Source organism: Giraffa tippelskirchi, chromosome 3, assembly GCF_054371585.1.
Source record: "Giraffa tippelskirchi isolate mGirTip1 chromosome 3, T2T-mGirTip1v1.2.pri, whole genome shotgun sequence".
Lineage (NCBI taxonomy): Eukaryota > Metazoa > Chordata > Mammalia > Artiodactyla > Giraffidae > Giraffa > Giraffa tippelskirchi.
This window is the reverse complement of record NC_137277.1, coordinates 71,696,511-71,713,085: the sequence shown is the minus strand read 5'-3', so window position 1 is coordinate 71,713,085 and position 16,575 is coordinate 71,696,511. Positions and strand designations below refer to the sequence as shown.

The following is a 16,575-nucleotide window of genomic DNA, read 5'->3' as shown; positions in this document are numbered from 1 at the left end:
CAGCAAACGGTTTACTGAAATTACTGTGCGCCAGACATTTTGCAACTGTTATTTAATAATCACAACAACCATCTGAATTAGGCATTTTTATCTCCACTTTACAAATTATAAAATAATACTGCAAAAATTAATTTCTCAGTTCACACTCTAAGTGATGGCTTTAGATCTGCTGCTGCTGCTGCTGCTAAGTCTGACCCCCAGATAACTTTATATCAGATATCTCACACCTTGTCAATAACTGAGTGATACAGTCACAGGTCTGTGTGACTGAGATTCCTTAACTGACATTTAGATCAAGAACGTAGGTTGAATTTTACAATTTCTACTCAAAAAATTTTTCTAAATTCTACTTTATAAAAATTAGAATAGTGTCTTTTTTTTTCTTGTTGTTCCTTTTTCTAAAAAATTTTTATTTTGTATTGGGATATGGCCAATTACAATGTTCTGATAGTTTTGGGTGGACAGCAAAGGGACTCAACCTATACATATACATGTATCCATTCTCTCCCAAACTCCCGTCCCTTCCAGGATGCCACATAACATGGTAAAAAGTTTCAATGATGAAAGCAGGTAATGATTTTATAGAAATTTCCAAAAGAAAGCACTAAGAATTCATTTGATTAACATATTTTACTAGTCGTTATCTAATTATTCATTTTTACCCTTCACATTTTATGGTCTTTCTTACACAAATCCTGCATTAGAATATTCTTTATTCTTTTTGCAGTGAGCTTGCAACCTCCCACTTGAGCAACATCATTCCTGATTGGGGGAGTGATCACGTGGCTCCTTTAAACACAAAGCCACGCCACTACTAAAATGGGTTGAAAGTCTGTCTTTTTCACTTTTTACTTTAGATAAACCTTTTCAAAAGTTAACAACTGTGTGCTGATCGTGGATGTCCCGCACCGTGCTGTCATGGCAGATGTGACAGAAAATTAAGTGGCTGTAACCTCCACCCTATGCCCCTACTTCCTGCGCATGCAGACACTCAGACTTACTTATATAAATAGTAAAGAACTTCAAGATGCTGTGACCATGTTTAATAACTTAAGCTTCTCTGAGGGGGTCAGGGGTAACTCTCCTTCCTGAGACTTGAAGAAAGCACTGACTGTGACAAGGATCTACCTAAGGCCATACACCTGGAAAACACAGGGCAATGTAACAGGGATTTAATCTGAAGTATTGAAATAAACAGAATTATGGTTCATATTTAATCATTTTCATAATTAATTTCTTGTATTTTATTTTTCACAGTCTAAGGATTACAATTTCACCCTTCCTTCCACCTTTCCTGGGATATTGAAGGGAAAGCTCAAGACAATATTTGGGGATGTGTCAAGTCCTTGGTTGTTGGAATCCTCCTCCTCCTGGAATTTGCTTGGAAGCCTAGAGCTTAAAGGTAACTTACTACCTGGGAGTCTACATGCTACTTGACTCTCACGCTAAAAGATTGGTTTCTCTGGAAAGGTAGAACACAGACATGTACTCTGCCTTCTCTGTGCTAGGAAATGTGCCGATACTTTTATGCACTTTATATAACAACCATCTGAATGTAGTTATTTACATCACTTATTTATAGATTAGGATACTAGGAGTCAGAGAGTTTATATAAACTCATCTAATTTTGCAAAGCTTCCATGTGACAAACTACAAATGCATACTTGGGTCCATCTGATTCTAAATGTTATGAAATATATTTATTTTTCTCTAAATGTTGCCTGATAATTTTGTCTCTCCTAGTCCAAAGGAATTTTTTTTAAGAAAGTTTTCACCACAATTTTTTTGTCATTTTTGTTTTATCAAGAAGTTTCTCTATTTCATCCTCCCTGCTGGCTGACTTAATTTTAAAATGTCTACTATTGACTTATGACAGAAGCCATAAAATCTCATAATGTTTTTCAATAAAATACTAGTACATTATTTCCCTGAACTTCTATAAAATGATGGCGTGACCATGGCATAATGTAATAGATGATATCTCCAAAATTGAATTGAGACAGACACTGTGCTTAATGACTCAGTTGAGTCTGACTCTTTGGGACCCCATGGACTCTAGCCCAGCAGGCTCCTCTCTCCATGGGGATTCTCTAGGAAAGACTAATGGAGTGGGTTGTCATGTCCTCCTCCAGGGGATCTTCCAAACCCCAGGGATTGAACCCAGGTCTCCCGCATTGCAGGTGGATTCTTTACCAGCTGAGCCACCAGGGAAGCCTACGAATACTGGAGTGGGTAGCCTGTCCATTCTCCAGGGGAACTTCTTGGTCCAGGAATCGAACCAGGGTCACCTGCATTGCAGGTGGATTCTTTTACCAGCTGAGCTACCAGGGAAGCCCTGAGACAGACAAAGGATCATGCTAACACAAGATTAATTGAAAACAAAAACAAAAACAAAACTGCATAAGTCTGTGCAGACAGTCAGCTGAGTGGTCTTCACATCTGGGTTTACAGTCAAGATTTTTCCTTATCCAGCTGGATTTGGTCTGTATTTACCCAGAGATTTTAAACTTGGGTTTAATCATTGATGGCTTAATTCTGTTTTCTTGGCGGACTGTGGCAGTAGCAAAAACTTTGGGAACCTCCTGATTAACTGGCATGCACTTTCTCAGCCTAATTGAGAGAACTTCTTGGACTAGGTGAATACTGGGAATACGTGGACTCTTTCTCCTCCCACTTCCTAAAATGGGATTGTTTGCTTTTCTCCTATTGGGATTTACTTTAATCTCCATATTCTTTCTCTACCTACCTCCAGAATATTAAAATTTTAGCCATCCCTTTTTTGAGAAATGAGCAGAATGAAGGATTAGATCTCATCTCATAGTGACGACATTCCTACTTTGATAAGACACATAATGGTTTTTAACTTTATCAAATAACATTCCATCTTTAGGGAATTTTCCCAACAATATATTTTTTCTGGTGGCATATAACAATAAGCCTTTACTTTTCACTCATGGATAGGATGAGACTGACCCTTTTGATCCCAGCTGGGTTTGCCTGTCATCTACCAGTCAGCTGGGGCAGACCTTCAAATCCGCTCCCAGTGTCTGATTCGTGGGTGCAGGCTGAAATGGTGTAGCATGTACATCTGGACTTCCCAGGACCAAGCTCTTAGACAGCCAAGTATAGATGAGCCCCCCTCTTCTTTGTATCAATAGCAGCACCCTATGCCTCTATCATTTCACTTACTACACTGTACTGAAATAACCTGTCTCCCTTGTGAAACCATGACATTTTGGAGAACCTAGTCTCAGTCATCGGATCTTCCTTAGCATCTACCAGAGTTTCAGGCACATAAGGTGTATTTATTCAATCTGTACCAATGGGAAGTACACTGAACAAAATCACACTAAAGAGCTGATAGAGATATGAAATAAAAAGGTATTTGTGGAAATCGTTTGTACATCATAAACACATATACAAATAGAAGCTTTCATTTTGTTCAGTCTCTCACTATTAACAATGAGTTGAAGTTTCTATCAATAATTTACTAATTTGCCACAAAATATTACTTTTAAGAAAGAAATAAATGTATAATAATGATCACTACATAGTCTCCTCCTTGTTCTATTGCTTTATTGTTAAAACAGTTGACCCTTGAACAACACGGGTTTGATCGGCGTGGGTCCACTTATACAGATTTTTTTTTTTCAGCAGTCAATACTGCAGTAGTGCATGATCTGTGGTTGGCTGAATCTGCATGCAGAACACCAGCCATAGAGGAATTGTGGATACAGAGGGCTGAATGTAAGTTATACGTGGATGTTTTACTTCACTGATGGTGCACCAGCTCCTGCATTGCTCAAGAGTCAACTGTATGTTATTTTTAAGCACAGAACTTTATGGGAGTAGAACTATCTTCTATTATCCTCATCTCCTGGTATCCAGCTTGACTGTATTTTCACACTGGACTCATCTGAGAAGTTCTTGTTTGAGGAATATAAAGGCGAGAAGGAGAGAAAAACTGAAACTTTCATTGTCTGCTGTTTCCTTTTCCTTCTCACACTTTCCCCAGTCAAAAGGTGACATCAAGGTTCATAGAGAGCTGTATCTATATCATTTTTTTTACTTGCAATTTTCCAGAGATACTTCAGGTTTTAATATACAATCTGAGAAATGAGAGATCGTTTTCCCTAAAGTGACTTTTTTTGTACTAAGGTTTTGGAAAAATATCATTTCAATAAAACTTCTTTTTCTTCAAGATGAAGAAAAATATATTAATTTTTGGATTAAAAGGATGAATACTTCTAACATTTTACCTGTAATGTTTGTATATTCTTCAGTTTCCTCAGGAACAGCATTGAGAGGGGCAGAGGCACAGCTAAGCAGCAGACATACAGTAACCCCCAAAATCTGTTCTTTCTTCATTATGTTAATCATCTCTGAAATATAAAACAGAGATATACCTAATAAATAGAGTGTTGATGTGGATTTATATACAATTTAGTAGAAATCTTAACCATACCTTTGACATTTATGACAGTCTATGACATTTAATGTGTATTCTCATACATCTCTTTATAAATTCCATAAGTCATATTTAAAACATGTGTATTAGCATTCAGTATTGTAGACACACATACTTTCAGTGCTTATAGCTAATAATATTCAAATACACAGGTCATATTTCAGTCTTGAAAATGCACACTTAAATAGCAACAATTGAGACATGGGTAATACTAATCAACATGACTAAGTACGTATTAATATTCATTTTCATATGCAATTCTATTTGCCACATCTTTTTCAAAACTATTCTTTTCTGAACTAATTTTATTTGAATTTTTCTATCATTTCTTGAATACAACTTTCAATTTCTGATTCCTCTTTCCCTTTACTATCATGTTCAAAAAAGAAACACATTTCCAAATGTTCATCTTTGTTTCCTTTAAAATATATTCCTGTTTTTATACAATTTCCTAACCAGGTTGTCTATGAGATTGCAAACAGAACTGTTGAAAAAAGAAATATCTTAACATTATAGCCAGTTGTTTGCCCCAGTTTTTCTCCATCAACTTAGGGAGTTATCTCATGCAAAAGAGTTTCACAGAAAAGCGACTTTAAGTCATAAATCAACACATTTACAGTCTATAGGAAACAGATTTCAGGAAAAGAGTGAGACTTCCTGTTTCAAAATTATTTAAAGATCCATAGCAAAAAATAATGGAAAAGCACATTTAAAGGCTATTATTCCTTTGTGTTCAAAAGTGGAAGGAAATGTGTAATGTTCACGCAGCATGGGCAGAGAAAAAGAAGAGAATGCATGCGCATTCTCAGTCGCTGATGCCATCGGAATCAGGAAGGAAAGAGCAATGTTATCAGTACATGTTCATAAATGCAGGAACCGATATTCCATCAAAAACAATTTAGAGAGTATTTCGTTTATGTCTATAGTGGATCACAGCTACAGTATACATCATTAAAGTGTAGTCTTAAATAATAAATAAAGTGATAAATGACAATTTGCATTACACTTCATTAAAATCACTAGTGAAATGGATAACCTATTTTCTCACGACACTACAAATATTAACACATTTTAAAATTATATTTGGTAGCAGTGCTATATACCTTCTAAATCATATCATAAAGTACTTGAATCCACAAATATATATATATGTGTACTTAAATGTATGCACAAATATACATATACACAACATTGTCCTTTGACCAATATGGATTTGAACTATGTGGGTTCACTTACAGCTGGATTTTTTTCAATAGTAAATGCTATAGTACTACCTGATCTATGGTTGCTTGAATTTTTGGACTTGGAACTGCTATTATACAGGAAACGTGAACATGAAGGCATTTGCATAGGAGGGCCTGGTCAAAACAGTATGATTGCTTTTCTTCATGGACGAGATTCACAAAGCTTGAGCACAGAAATGCCAGGGAAGTGTCCCACCACTGAACCAATATGCTTGAGGTCAAAAACTACAGGAGATTAGCACATATTTGGTGGACTCTATAAAAGGGTCAGGAAATATGAATATGTCAAAACACTGCAAATATTAATGTAAATATCTGAGTTTAAGGGTGGAGTGGATAGGTGTAGCTCCCAGGAGAAGTGGGCTATTGCTTCCAGAAAAAAAGGGAGTTGAACAGAAAAAATTATGAGTATGCTATTTAGCAAGCCATAGTTAATTAATGACTGATACAGATCTTGAATTCAAGTGAGCAAACTGCTAGTTCAGTGCTCTTTCTTCTCCATAATATTGCTTCTGAAAAGTGACCAAAAGCATTAAATAATACAATTCTAAGAGCAATGTAGAAGACTGATTTGGGTGCACCGCTGAAAAGAAATAGTACAACATGTTATAACATTCATAAAATTGTAATTTGTGGTGATCAGAGAGAACTGATTTAATTATATGTTATTGTAATTTACTTGTTTTTTAAATTTCAAGATGTATTACACTGCAAAGTGACCAGATAAATAACAAACCCAAACTGAAGCTGTGTACTTATTAACTCACTTCTTATACATCCTTGTACCTTTCTGCACTCTACTGTCTTAATAGCTGGTCCCATTAAAAATGTGTATTACCCAATCTAGTATCATACAGAAAAACTGATTCTAGAGAATTCAACCATCTAAATGTGAAAGGTAAAACATTAAATGTTAGGAGAAAAAAACACAGGAGAATATATTTATGAGGAAGTTGGCAAGCATTTTTTAATCAGGATACAGACAGCACCAATTAAATACAATAAAATACTGATAACTCTATTTCACTAAAATCCAGAAATTCTGTTCATCAGAGGAAATACCATTAAGATATTGGAAAGGCAAGTTGTGAGGAAGTATTTGAAATTCATATATCTTAAGATTATATATTGAAAATGTATAAAGAGCTACAAATAAATATCCAATTAAAAATGGATTAATGATTTGTTAAGGAAATTAAAATGAGGAAGTCTTATTCAGGCTTCAGAAGCAAGACAGCAATAGCAGGCCTCTGACCTGCTTCTGACCTGCCTGCACACTGCCTGCATTCCAAGCCTGCTGGCAAGCACAGCAAGTCAGGCAGCACTTTAGATAAGAAATGGAGTGGGTCTTGGAATCTTTTAAGCCCCCAGGGCCTGGCCAGCTCCCCCCTGTCCCCTCTACCCTCAGGTCTAAGAAGTCTTATGACTTACAAGGTGAAAAAAACAGCACTGTAAAAGTTAAAGTTAAACCAGAGCTGCATTTTTGCATGCAAACCGATGACAGTATCAGGTTGTGCCCTGGGGTACAAGCAATTACAAATCCCCCAAACAGCAATTTGAAGTCTTGCCAATGAGGTGGACGCATTGCCTGGGACCTTTTCCCAACTGGGACTCCAGATTAGTGTTAACTGAGGGACTTCCCAGCACTGTTCAAGTCTAGATATTGGATGGCGGAATTTGAGGATGTATGTGCTGTTATTTTCTCTATTGTCTCTACATTTTCTCTTTTAATAATTGTATACTGAAATTAAGTTGGGCTTCCCAGGTGGCATTAGTGGTAAAGAACCTGCTGCCAATGAAGGAGACATAAGAGATACAAGTCTCATCCCTGGGTCAGGAAGATCCCCTGAAGAAGGGCATGGCAACTGACTCCAGTATTCTTGCCAGGAGAATCCCATCGACAGAGGAGTCTGGCAGGCTACGGTCCATAGGGTTACAAAGAGTCAGACATGACTGAAGCAACTTAGCATGCACACATACTGAAATTAAGTCAAATAATCTATTAAATATCAAAATTATTGTGTGTGATAAGTGGTTTCTTTTGTTAATGAACCCTTCAAACCTAAAATAAAAGTAAAACATCAGCAAAACAAGACTGTATAGGAACTTTTCAATAGATTATATACATATAGCCAATAAACATAGTATAAGATGCTCAACATTGTTACTCTTCAAAAAATACAAATTAGCACTATTGTGGGGGATACTACAACTAAAATGAATAAAAACTGACAATACAAAATGTTGGTTAGGATGTGAACATTCAATTGTTGGTTGGATTATGCTATGGTCTGACTGTGTTTCCCCAAATCTTAATGTAGAGTTCTAACTCTCATAGGTTTTGGTATTAGGAAGCATTTCAGAGGTAATTAGGTCATGAAGGAAGGAATTAGGGTTTTTATAAAGAGATCCCACAGAGGTTCCTTGTACCTCCCATCATGTAAAGTCACAGCAAGATAGGATCTTCACTCTTAATAAATCCCATTTAATTTGTAATCTGACATCAGAAGTTATTTAAGCAAGAGTATATTGCATATATGTGTTGATTCAGTGACTAGTTGTATATAATAATATGTTAGACACTAAGGGATATTCAAAACATTAGAGAAAGCCTTGACCCTTAAGGAATTTATGCTCAACCAATTGAATTCTATACACATGTAATGTTAAATGCCAAGATAAATTGTGAGAATAGCTTTGCATATACTAGGCACATAGTAGTGGACAACAAACAAAATTATTTATCTTGAATAAAAATAGTATTTATATACTGGGGCAATAAACTAGAAATTCTAAGTTTAGCACTGCCAGCAATCTAAGTAACCTTTGGAAATAGATTTATGTTTATGAACCGGATTCATAAAATGCAGGACTTGAAATAGGTTGTCCTTAACTTCCATTTCAGTTCTAAAAATTTATGAAGTAACACATTTTACTTACTTTGCAGAATAACTTATAGTTATGTTGCATAACTTACATTTTATAGTCTCTTTAATGATAATTTGTAGCATCTATTTTATCATTTTAGTCAAGTATGTTCTTAGAATACCAGTTCAGTAAGATGTTATTAGTGTTACATTAAAAAGAGTTTTCATAGGCTAATATATATTTATATCTAAGTTTAACTTTTTATATAGGTTTCTCAACTATAGGACTTTTAACAAACACTTAATATGGTAATATGCAATGGTGACCTCTATGGGAGATACATAACTGCATTTCTAAATCTACATGTCAAGAGTCTATTTTCCCATAAAATATTTTTCAAAAATATCTTGAGAGATAATGTTACAGGAAAGAAAAAGTCAGATTTTCTGAACCAGAAAAACATTAAAAAACATTATATGATTTTTCTATTAACAAAATCCACAAAAATGGAGAGATTTTGAGAGGGCAAAATTATAATTGGAATTAGCAGCTAGAATGTAGCAAATCAGATTGAAATTATGAACTAAGGGTTATCAGTGGAATTACAGGTAAAGGGGCAGATATCTTGAATTACTATTGATAAAACTGAGTCACTGAATAGATACAGAATGTGAACAGAGGATTCAAGTATATCCTGAGTGAACTGTTGTGTTAGTCATACAACTTAGTAAATTAATGTAAGTATTGATCAGTGTGCATATTAGGGACAAATTTGGTCAGGACAGATTACATTTGAGATTGTTTTCTAAGTGCAACAATATTAAGGGCAGTTAAAGACACAAAGAGGGACCTGGGAAATGTTTTGCAGTATTCCCAACATCATCATTAAGTAAGATCATTTCAGCATGGGAAAAGGAGTCCAATAAGTCACTCCTAGTTCCTCTTTCAACTTTATCTCCTGTCAGTTTTTTTTTTTTTTTTGTAATTACTTGACTTTATGGATACTGCCTACTAATCCTTTGGCTCCACTGAAGCTGTTGATTCTTGAGCAAACCATACTCATTCTACATTTAGTACTTTAAATTTGTTATTTCCTGTCATGGGAATACTCTTATACAAGATTCCAGAATGAAAGACTCTGTCCTTTTAGTCAGGACACTCGTCAGATATTCTTTCTTCAATTATCTTCTTTGAGTACCATATTTAAAAAGTATCAACTACCAGTTCCTCTGTTACCGTCCAAATAACTTGAGTTTGTTTTTTTTTTTAAGATTCTTTGTCTCTTCGTTATTGAATTGTAGGAGTTCTTTATATATTATGGACATAAATTCTTTGCCAGCTCTGTAATATGAGCAGAGTTGTGTCCTCTCCACATTCATAGGTTAATATCTTAAACCATAGTGCCTCAGAATGTGACTGTGTTTGGAGATATAAGGCCTTTGAAGAGATAATTAAGGATAAATGAGGTCCTTGGCTGCTGCTGCTGCTGCTAAGTCGCTTCAGTTGTGTCCAACTCTCTGCGACTCCATAGATGGCAGCTCACCAGGCTCCCCCGTGCCTGGGATTCTCTAGGCAAGAATACTAGAGTGGGTTGCCATTTCCTTCTCCAATTTATGAAAGTGAAAAGTGACAGTGAAGTCTCTCAGTCGTGTCCAACTCTTGGCGACCCCACGGACTGCAGCCTACCAGGCTCCTCCGTCCATGGGATTTTCCAGGCAAGAGTACTGGAGTGGGGTGCCATTGCCGAGTGGGTCCTAATTCAATATAACTGGTGTCTTTACAAAAAAAAGATTAGAACACAGACACACAGAGAAAGACTGACTACAAATAAACCAAGGAGAGAGGCCTTAGAAGAAATCAATGCAAGTGACACCTTGATCTCAAACTCTATAGCCTCCAAAACAGCGAGGAAATACATTTCTGTTGTTTAAGCCAGCTACCCACTTTGTCATACTTTGTTCATGGTAGCTCTAGTAACCCAGCACAGACTATAAAGCTTCAAATACCAGTTGGATGACTTACTAATTATATAAATTTGACAATATGTTTATCATTATTTTCTCTCTATTTACTAATTTATAGACTGGGTATTTTACTAAAACCTATTTCATAGGGTGTGAGGATTAAATGGAAGAGTCATTGGAATGATAACTAATTCCAGATGTTAGCTATCATAATCATTCTAGGTAATCCTGACATCATTTTGGGTATACTGTAAAAATGGAAGGACAATATTCATAGACCTTATTCTTCACTGAAAATATATCTCAGACTCTTTGAAAGTGGGATGACCCAGAGGGATGGGATGGGAAGGGAGGTGGGAAGGGGGGTTCTGGAAGGGGAAAACATGTATACCCATGGTGTATTCATGTCAATGTATGGCAAAACAAATACAATATTGTAAAGTTAAAAAAATAGACATATAAACTAATTAAAAATGAATAAATAAATAAAATTAATGAAGCCAAAAATAAATAAATAAATAAAATGTGATGTACCTAAACTAAAAAAAAATAATAATAAATAAAATAAAAAATTGAAACACAGCACTGATTTGTAAAGACCTTAGGCCCAAACTGAGAGAAGTTTTGTTCTAATTTGATTAGGAATGGTAGTTGTCACGGTGGAGAGTTCTGACAAAACGTGAAGCTGTTGATTCTTGAGCTTCTTCTCCCTTATTCTTCTGGAGAAGGGAATGGCAAACCACTTCAGTATTCTTCCCTTGAGAACCCCATGAACAGTATGAAAAGGAAAAAGATAGGACACGGAAAGATGAACTCCCCAGGTCGGTAGGTGCCCAATATGCTACTGGAGATCAGTGGAGGAATAACTCCAGAAGAAATAAAGAGACAGAGCCAAAGCAAAAACAAGCACCTAGTTGTGGATGTGACCATTGATGGAAGTAAAGTCCAATCCTGTAAAGAGCAACATTGCATAGGAACCTGGAATGTTAGGTCCATGAATCAAGGCAAGTTGGAAGTGGTCAAACAAGAGATGGCAAGAGTGAACATCCACATTTTAGGAATCAGAGAACTAAAATGGACTGGAACAAATAAATTTAACTCAGGTGACCATTATGTCTACTACTGTGGGCAAGAATCCCTTAGAAGAACGGAGTAGCCATCATAGTCAACAAAAGAGTCCAAAATGAAGTACTTGGATGCAATCTCAAAAACGACAGAATGATCTCTGCTCATTTCCAAGGCAAACCATTCAATATCACGGTAATCCTAATCTATGCTCCAACCAGTAATGCTGAAGAAGCTGAAGTTGAATGGTTCTATGAAGACCTACAAGACCTTCTAGACTAACACCCAAAAAAGATGTCCTTTTCATTACAGTGGACTGAATGGCAAAAGTAGGAAGTCAAGAAATACCTGGAATAACAGGAAACTTTGGCCTGGGAGTACAGAATGAAGCAGGGCAAAGGCTAATAGATATTTTCCAGGTGAACACACTGGTCATAGCAAATACCCTCTTCCAACCATACAAGAGAAGACTCTACACATGGACATCACCAGATGATCAACACTGAAATCAGATTGTTTATATTCTTTGCAACCAAACATGGAGAGGTCTATACAGTTAGCAAACACAAGAAAGACTGAGAGCTGACTGTGACTCAGATCATGAACTCCTTATTGGCAAATTCAGACTTAAATTGAAGAAAGTAGGGAAAACCACTAAAACATTCAGGTATGACCTAAATCAAATCCCTTACGATTACACAGTGGAAGTGACAAATAGATTCAAGGGATTAGATCTGATAGCCTGAATAACTATGGACGGAGGTTCATGACATTGTACATGAGGCAGTGATCAAGATCATCCCCAAGAAAAAGAAGTGCAAAAAGGCAAAATGGTTGTCTGAGGAGGCCTTACAAATTGCTGTGAAAATAAGAGAAGCAAAAGGCAAAGGAGAAAAGGAAAGATACCCATCTGAATTCAGAGTTCCAAAGAATAGAAAGGAGAGATACAAAAGCCTTCCTCAGTGATCAATGCAAAGAAATAGAGGAAAACAATAGAATGGGAAAGACTAGAAATCTCTTCAAGAAAATTAGAGATACCAAGGGAACATTTCATGCAAAGATGGACACAATAAAGGACAGAAATGGTATGAACCTAAAAGAAGCAGAAGATATTAAGAAGAGGTGGCAAGAATACACAGAAGAGCTGTGCAAAAAAGATCTTCATGACCCAGATAATCACGATGGTGTGATCACTTACCTAGAGCCAGACATCCTGGAATGTGAAGTCAAGTGGGCCTTAAGAAGCATCACTATGAACAAAGCTAGTGGAGGTGATGCAATTCCAGTTGAGCTATTTCTAATCCTAAAGATGATGCTGTTAAAGTGCTGCATTCAATGTGACAATAAATTTGGAAAACTTGTCCTTGGCCAGAGGACTGGAGAAGGTCAGTTTTCATTCCAATCCCAAAGAAAGGCAATGCCAAAGAATGCTCAAACTACCACACAGTTGCACTCATCTCACACACTAGCAAAGTAATGCTCAAAATTCTCCTTGGAAGAAAAGATGACCAACCTAGATAGCATATTATAAAGCAGAGATGTTACTTTGCCAACAAAGGTCTGTCTAGACAAGGCTATGGTTTTTCCAGTAGTCATGTATGGATGCGAGAGTTGGACTATAAAGAAAGCTGAACGCTGAAGAATTGATGCTTTTGAATTGTGGTGTTGGAGGAAACTCTTGAGAGTCCCTAGGACTGCAAGGAGATCCAACCAATCCATCCTAAAGGAAATCAGTCCTGAATATTCATTGGAAGGACTGATGCTGAAGCTGTAACTCCAATACTTTGGCCACCTGATGCGAAGAGCTGACTCATTTGAAAAGACCCTGATGCTGGGAAAGATTGAGGGTTGGAAGAGAAGGGGACGACAGAGGATGAGATGGTTGGATGGCATCATCAACTCGATGGACATTAGTTGAGTAAGCTTTGGGAGCTGGTGATGGACAGGTAGGCCTGGTGTGCTGCAGTCCACGGGGTCGCAAAGAGTGGGACACGACTGAGCGACTGAATTGACTGATGGTAGTTGAAAGGTTAGACATACAAATCTTAATCTAAAGTGAATGTTTTTTTAAGAATAAAAGTCTTTTGGAGCTAAAAATATGTTGGTAGTTCAGCTTTGGTGCCTGGCAGAGCACAACTCAAATGAAATGGTATTGGGTAATGATTGAGAACTTGTGGCAGGCGGCAAAATGCAAAAAGCTCACAAAGAATGGAAGAGCATAGTAAGCTGGAAGGATGGCATTAAATTTTCACTACACCATTTTGGGAAAAGCATATAACAACATGGAGGCAGTTATTATTCTATTCTATCATTAGTTTTGGGTACAGTCTTGTTATTTTATCATCTTATAAATTTATCTGGAAAAATCATGTGTTTACATATATATTAGCATCACACTTCTTATATAATTTAAACTTTTTAGTTTAGATTTTCTTTATCACATATCATTGAACTTCTCCTTTTTAAAAATTTTACTCTTAAAATTAAGCTCAATGAGTACTTGGCCATGTCTGAAAGAAATTTCATTTGGCTGCTTATTTATTTGCAGTATGCCAATGAAAAGACAGGGAGAGAAAACATGACAACCAGAAAAATATAAAAAACTATAACTTGAAAAATAATTTCAATTTTCTACTCAGCAGTGGCTTAAGTCATTATCTTCTTGGTGTTTATTACTTCCATCCACTCAATTTGGCTGATCCCTGGGGAGGCTGCCCACTAAAAACTGGAGCCTGTTTTTATCTCTAACCTTTGTGTTTCCTCGAGTGTTTCTCATTGTGGGTGAATTTGCAGAACCCTAATACCAAGGCTAATGAATGAAGAAAGGAAACATAGGAATAAATCTATAGTGAGGGGAGGAAGAAAAAAGTCCTATTGAGATTCTAACAGTTTTCTATTTATTTTCTTATGTTTTGAATTTACTTTTTATAAGTAGTATTTTCAACTGAAAATTCCAAACTATTCATAACAATTAGAGTCTGTACATGGATTTTTGTTAAATACATTTCTCACTAGACTTCCAACTCCTGTTCCTGATAGTTACTGAACTTGCATAATCTCAGTGAGAGGTCTGAGAGCCAGATTTTTCTCAGGAAAAAAGTATTGTCCAAATAAATACATTGTGAAAATGCAAATGTTTGGGCAGTTTCCCAAAAGAGATCTAAGGCTGTGTAACTGCACATTTGCCAGATACCAAATTTTAACAAGTCAGTACGGAGCCTTCTTTATCTCTTTATTAACTACCCACCCCTCAAATTACACATGCCTGAGGCATTGAGTCATCACTATAAGGGATATTTTGACATCAGGATTATTTTTTTATGACCCACAATTAAAATTAAGATCAAATTTCCTGAGGCTCTGGCAGTATGGTATGTTCACTACATTCAAGAGTGATAATAGAAGTACAAAGCTATATCATTACAAAGTATTTGCATTTTGTAATGATTTATTATTTTTTCAAGTGGTTTCTTATTTACTAGGTTACTGTACCTTGACAATAATGCTGTGCTGCCAATGGGGCAGGTATATTGAATTTATGTTAGAGATACCATGATTTGTTTTCCAACTTCATATGCCTAGATGCCAAGTTCAGTGACAGAGGCAGGACAGGGTCCGAAAGCACCCTTAAAATAAACAAGATTTGTGGAACAAAGACTGAATATAATGTAGGAAACTAAAAATGTATTAATTACTTAGCCCATGTTTATTTCTTTTTGAAATATACCTTTATTGTGACTTGAAGAATGATTAGACAATATCACCATGAGAACTACAGGATAAAAATTGATTTCTCAAAAAAAAAACTGATTTATCATGTTTGCTAACCCCACAAGTACAATTAATTGATGAATGCAAGTTTTTACTGTGATCACTGTTGTAAGTTTTGATTCAGTATGTTGCCTAAATGTTTTCTATTACTAGCTTTAATGCTACACTTCATTAGTGCTTATACATATTATTATGTAAATATTTCCACATCACTCTATCCATATATATGGGTAAGGGCTTTCGGCCCAAGCTTTAGCAAACCACACAGAAGGGAATAGATCATAACCTTAGAAAAACTAGGGGCTTGCCTCTCATATCTGGGAAAAGGACACAGAGGTTCACCCATCGGTCAAAGCCTGAATGAATAGATTAGAACAAGCTTACACAAAGGATCATCTAAAAGAGGTACTTGGAAAGTCTGTTAAGTATCATATTTTCTCTTTTTTCCCAAACTTTAGAAGAAAGAGAAACCACATATACATTCATTTTAAAAAATCTTGGCTAAAGATCAGAGTTGAAAAGAGCAAATTCCTGTTTTATTTCAGTCTCATTTCAAACATGTAATTATAGTCAGCTCTTGAGTTATTTGGGATTAATTTTCACATGGTAGATTATGTCTTTGTTTAGAATTTCTTTCTAGATGCCTGCTTTTAAGCTACTTTTTTCCCCATGGGGTGGATAAATTACTGTTTGTCACTTCAAATCATAATGCAAAAAGCAGTTTCCAATGAGCCTTAATTATTATTTCTTTCTCATTTATATTTCACACTCCCTCTAGGAGAATGTTGTTAATTTATCCTCATTTGTGACTTGATGGGCATGAGTTTGAGCAAGCTCCAGAAGATGGTGATGGACAGGGAAGCCTGGTGTGCTGCAGTCCATGGGTTGGTTGCAAAGAGCCGGACACAGTCCATGGGGTTGCAAAGAGTCAGACACAACTGAACTGAACTGACCTGATTGTCCCTGGATACTGGGAAGATTCAAAAGCAAAGGAAACAAAGTAAATCATAAAAGATTTTTTTTAAACATGATTGGTCATTAACCTAGGGGAATCTGTCCCACTGAATATGTTTAGGAAATACATAGAAACACAAGTTTCATGTCAATTTATACAATTTAGAAGTGCATATCCTGCATTTGAGTTAAAAAATAGAGATGTTAACAACCACAAAAATCTTCTACCAAAATTGTCAAC

At 36.1% G+C, this 16,575-nt stretch overlaps 1 protein-coding gene across 1 annotated transcript in view; it reads right to left on the bottom strand.

Moving 5' to 3' along the window:
- Positions 1-16,575, bottom strand: part of TFPI (tissue factor pathway inhibitor) — a 75,411-nt gene that overhangs the window by 35,960 nt on the left and 22,876 nt on the right. Inside the window, exon 2 of the mRNA XM_081579433.1 lies at positions 4,260-4,382. Coding sequence (XP_081435559.1) covers positions 4,260-4,380 — 121 coding nt within the window. The 5' untranslated portion in view covers positions 4,381-4,382. The remainder of the gene's footprint in view (positions 1-4,259; positions 4,383-16,575) is intronic.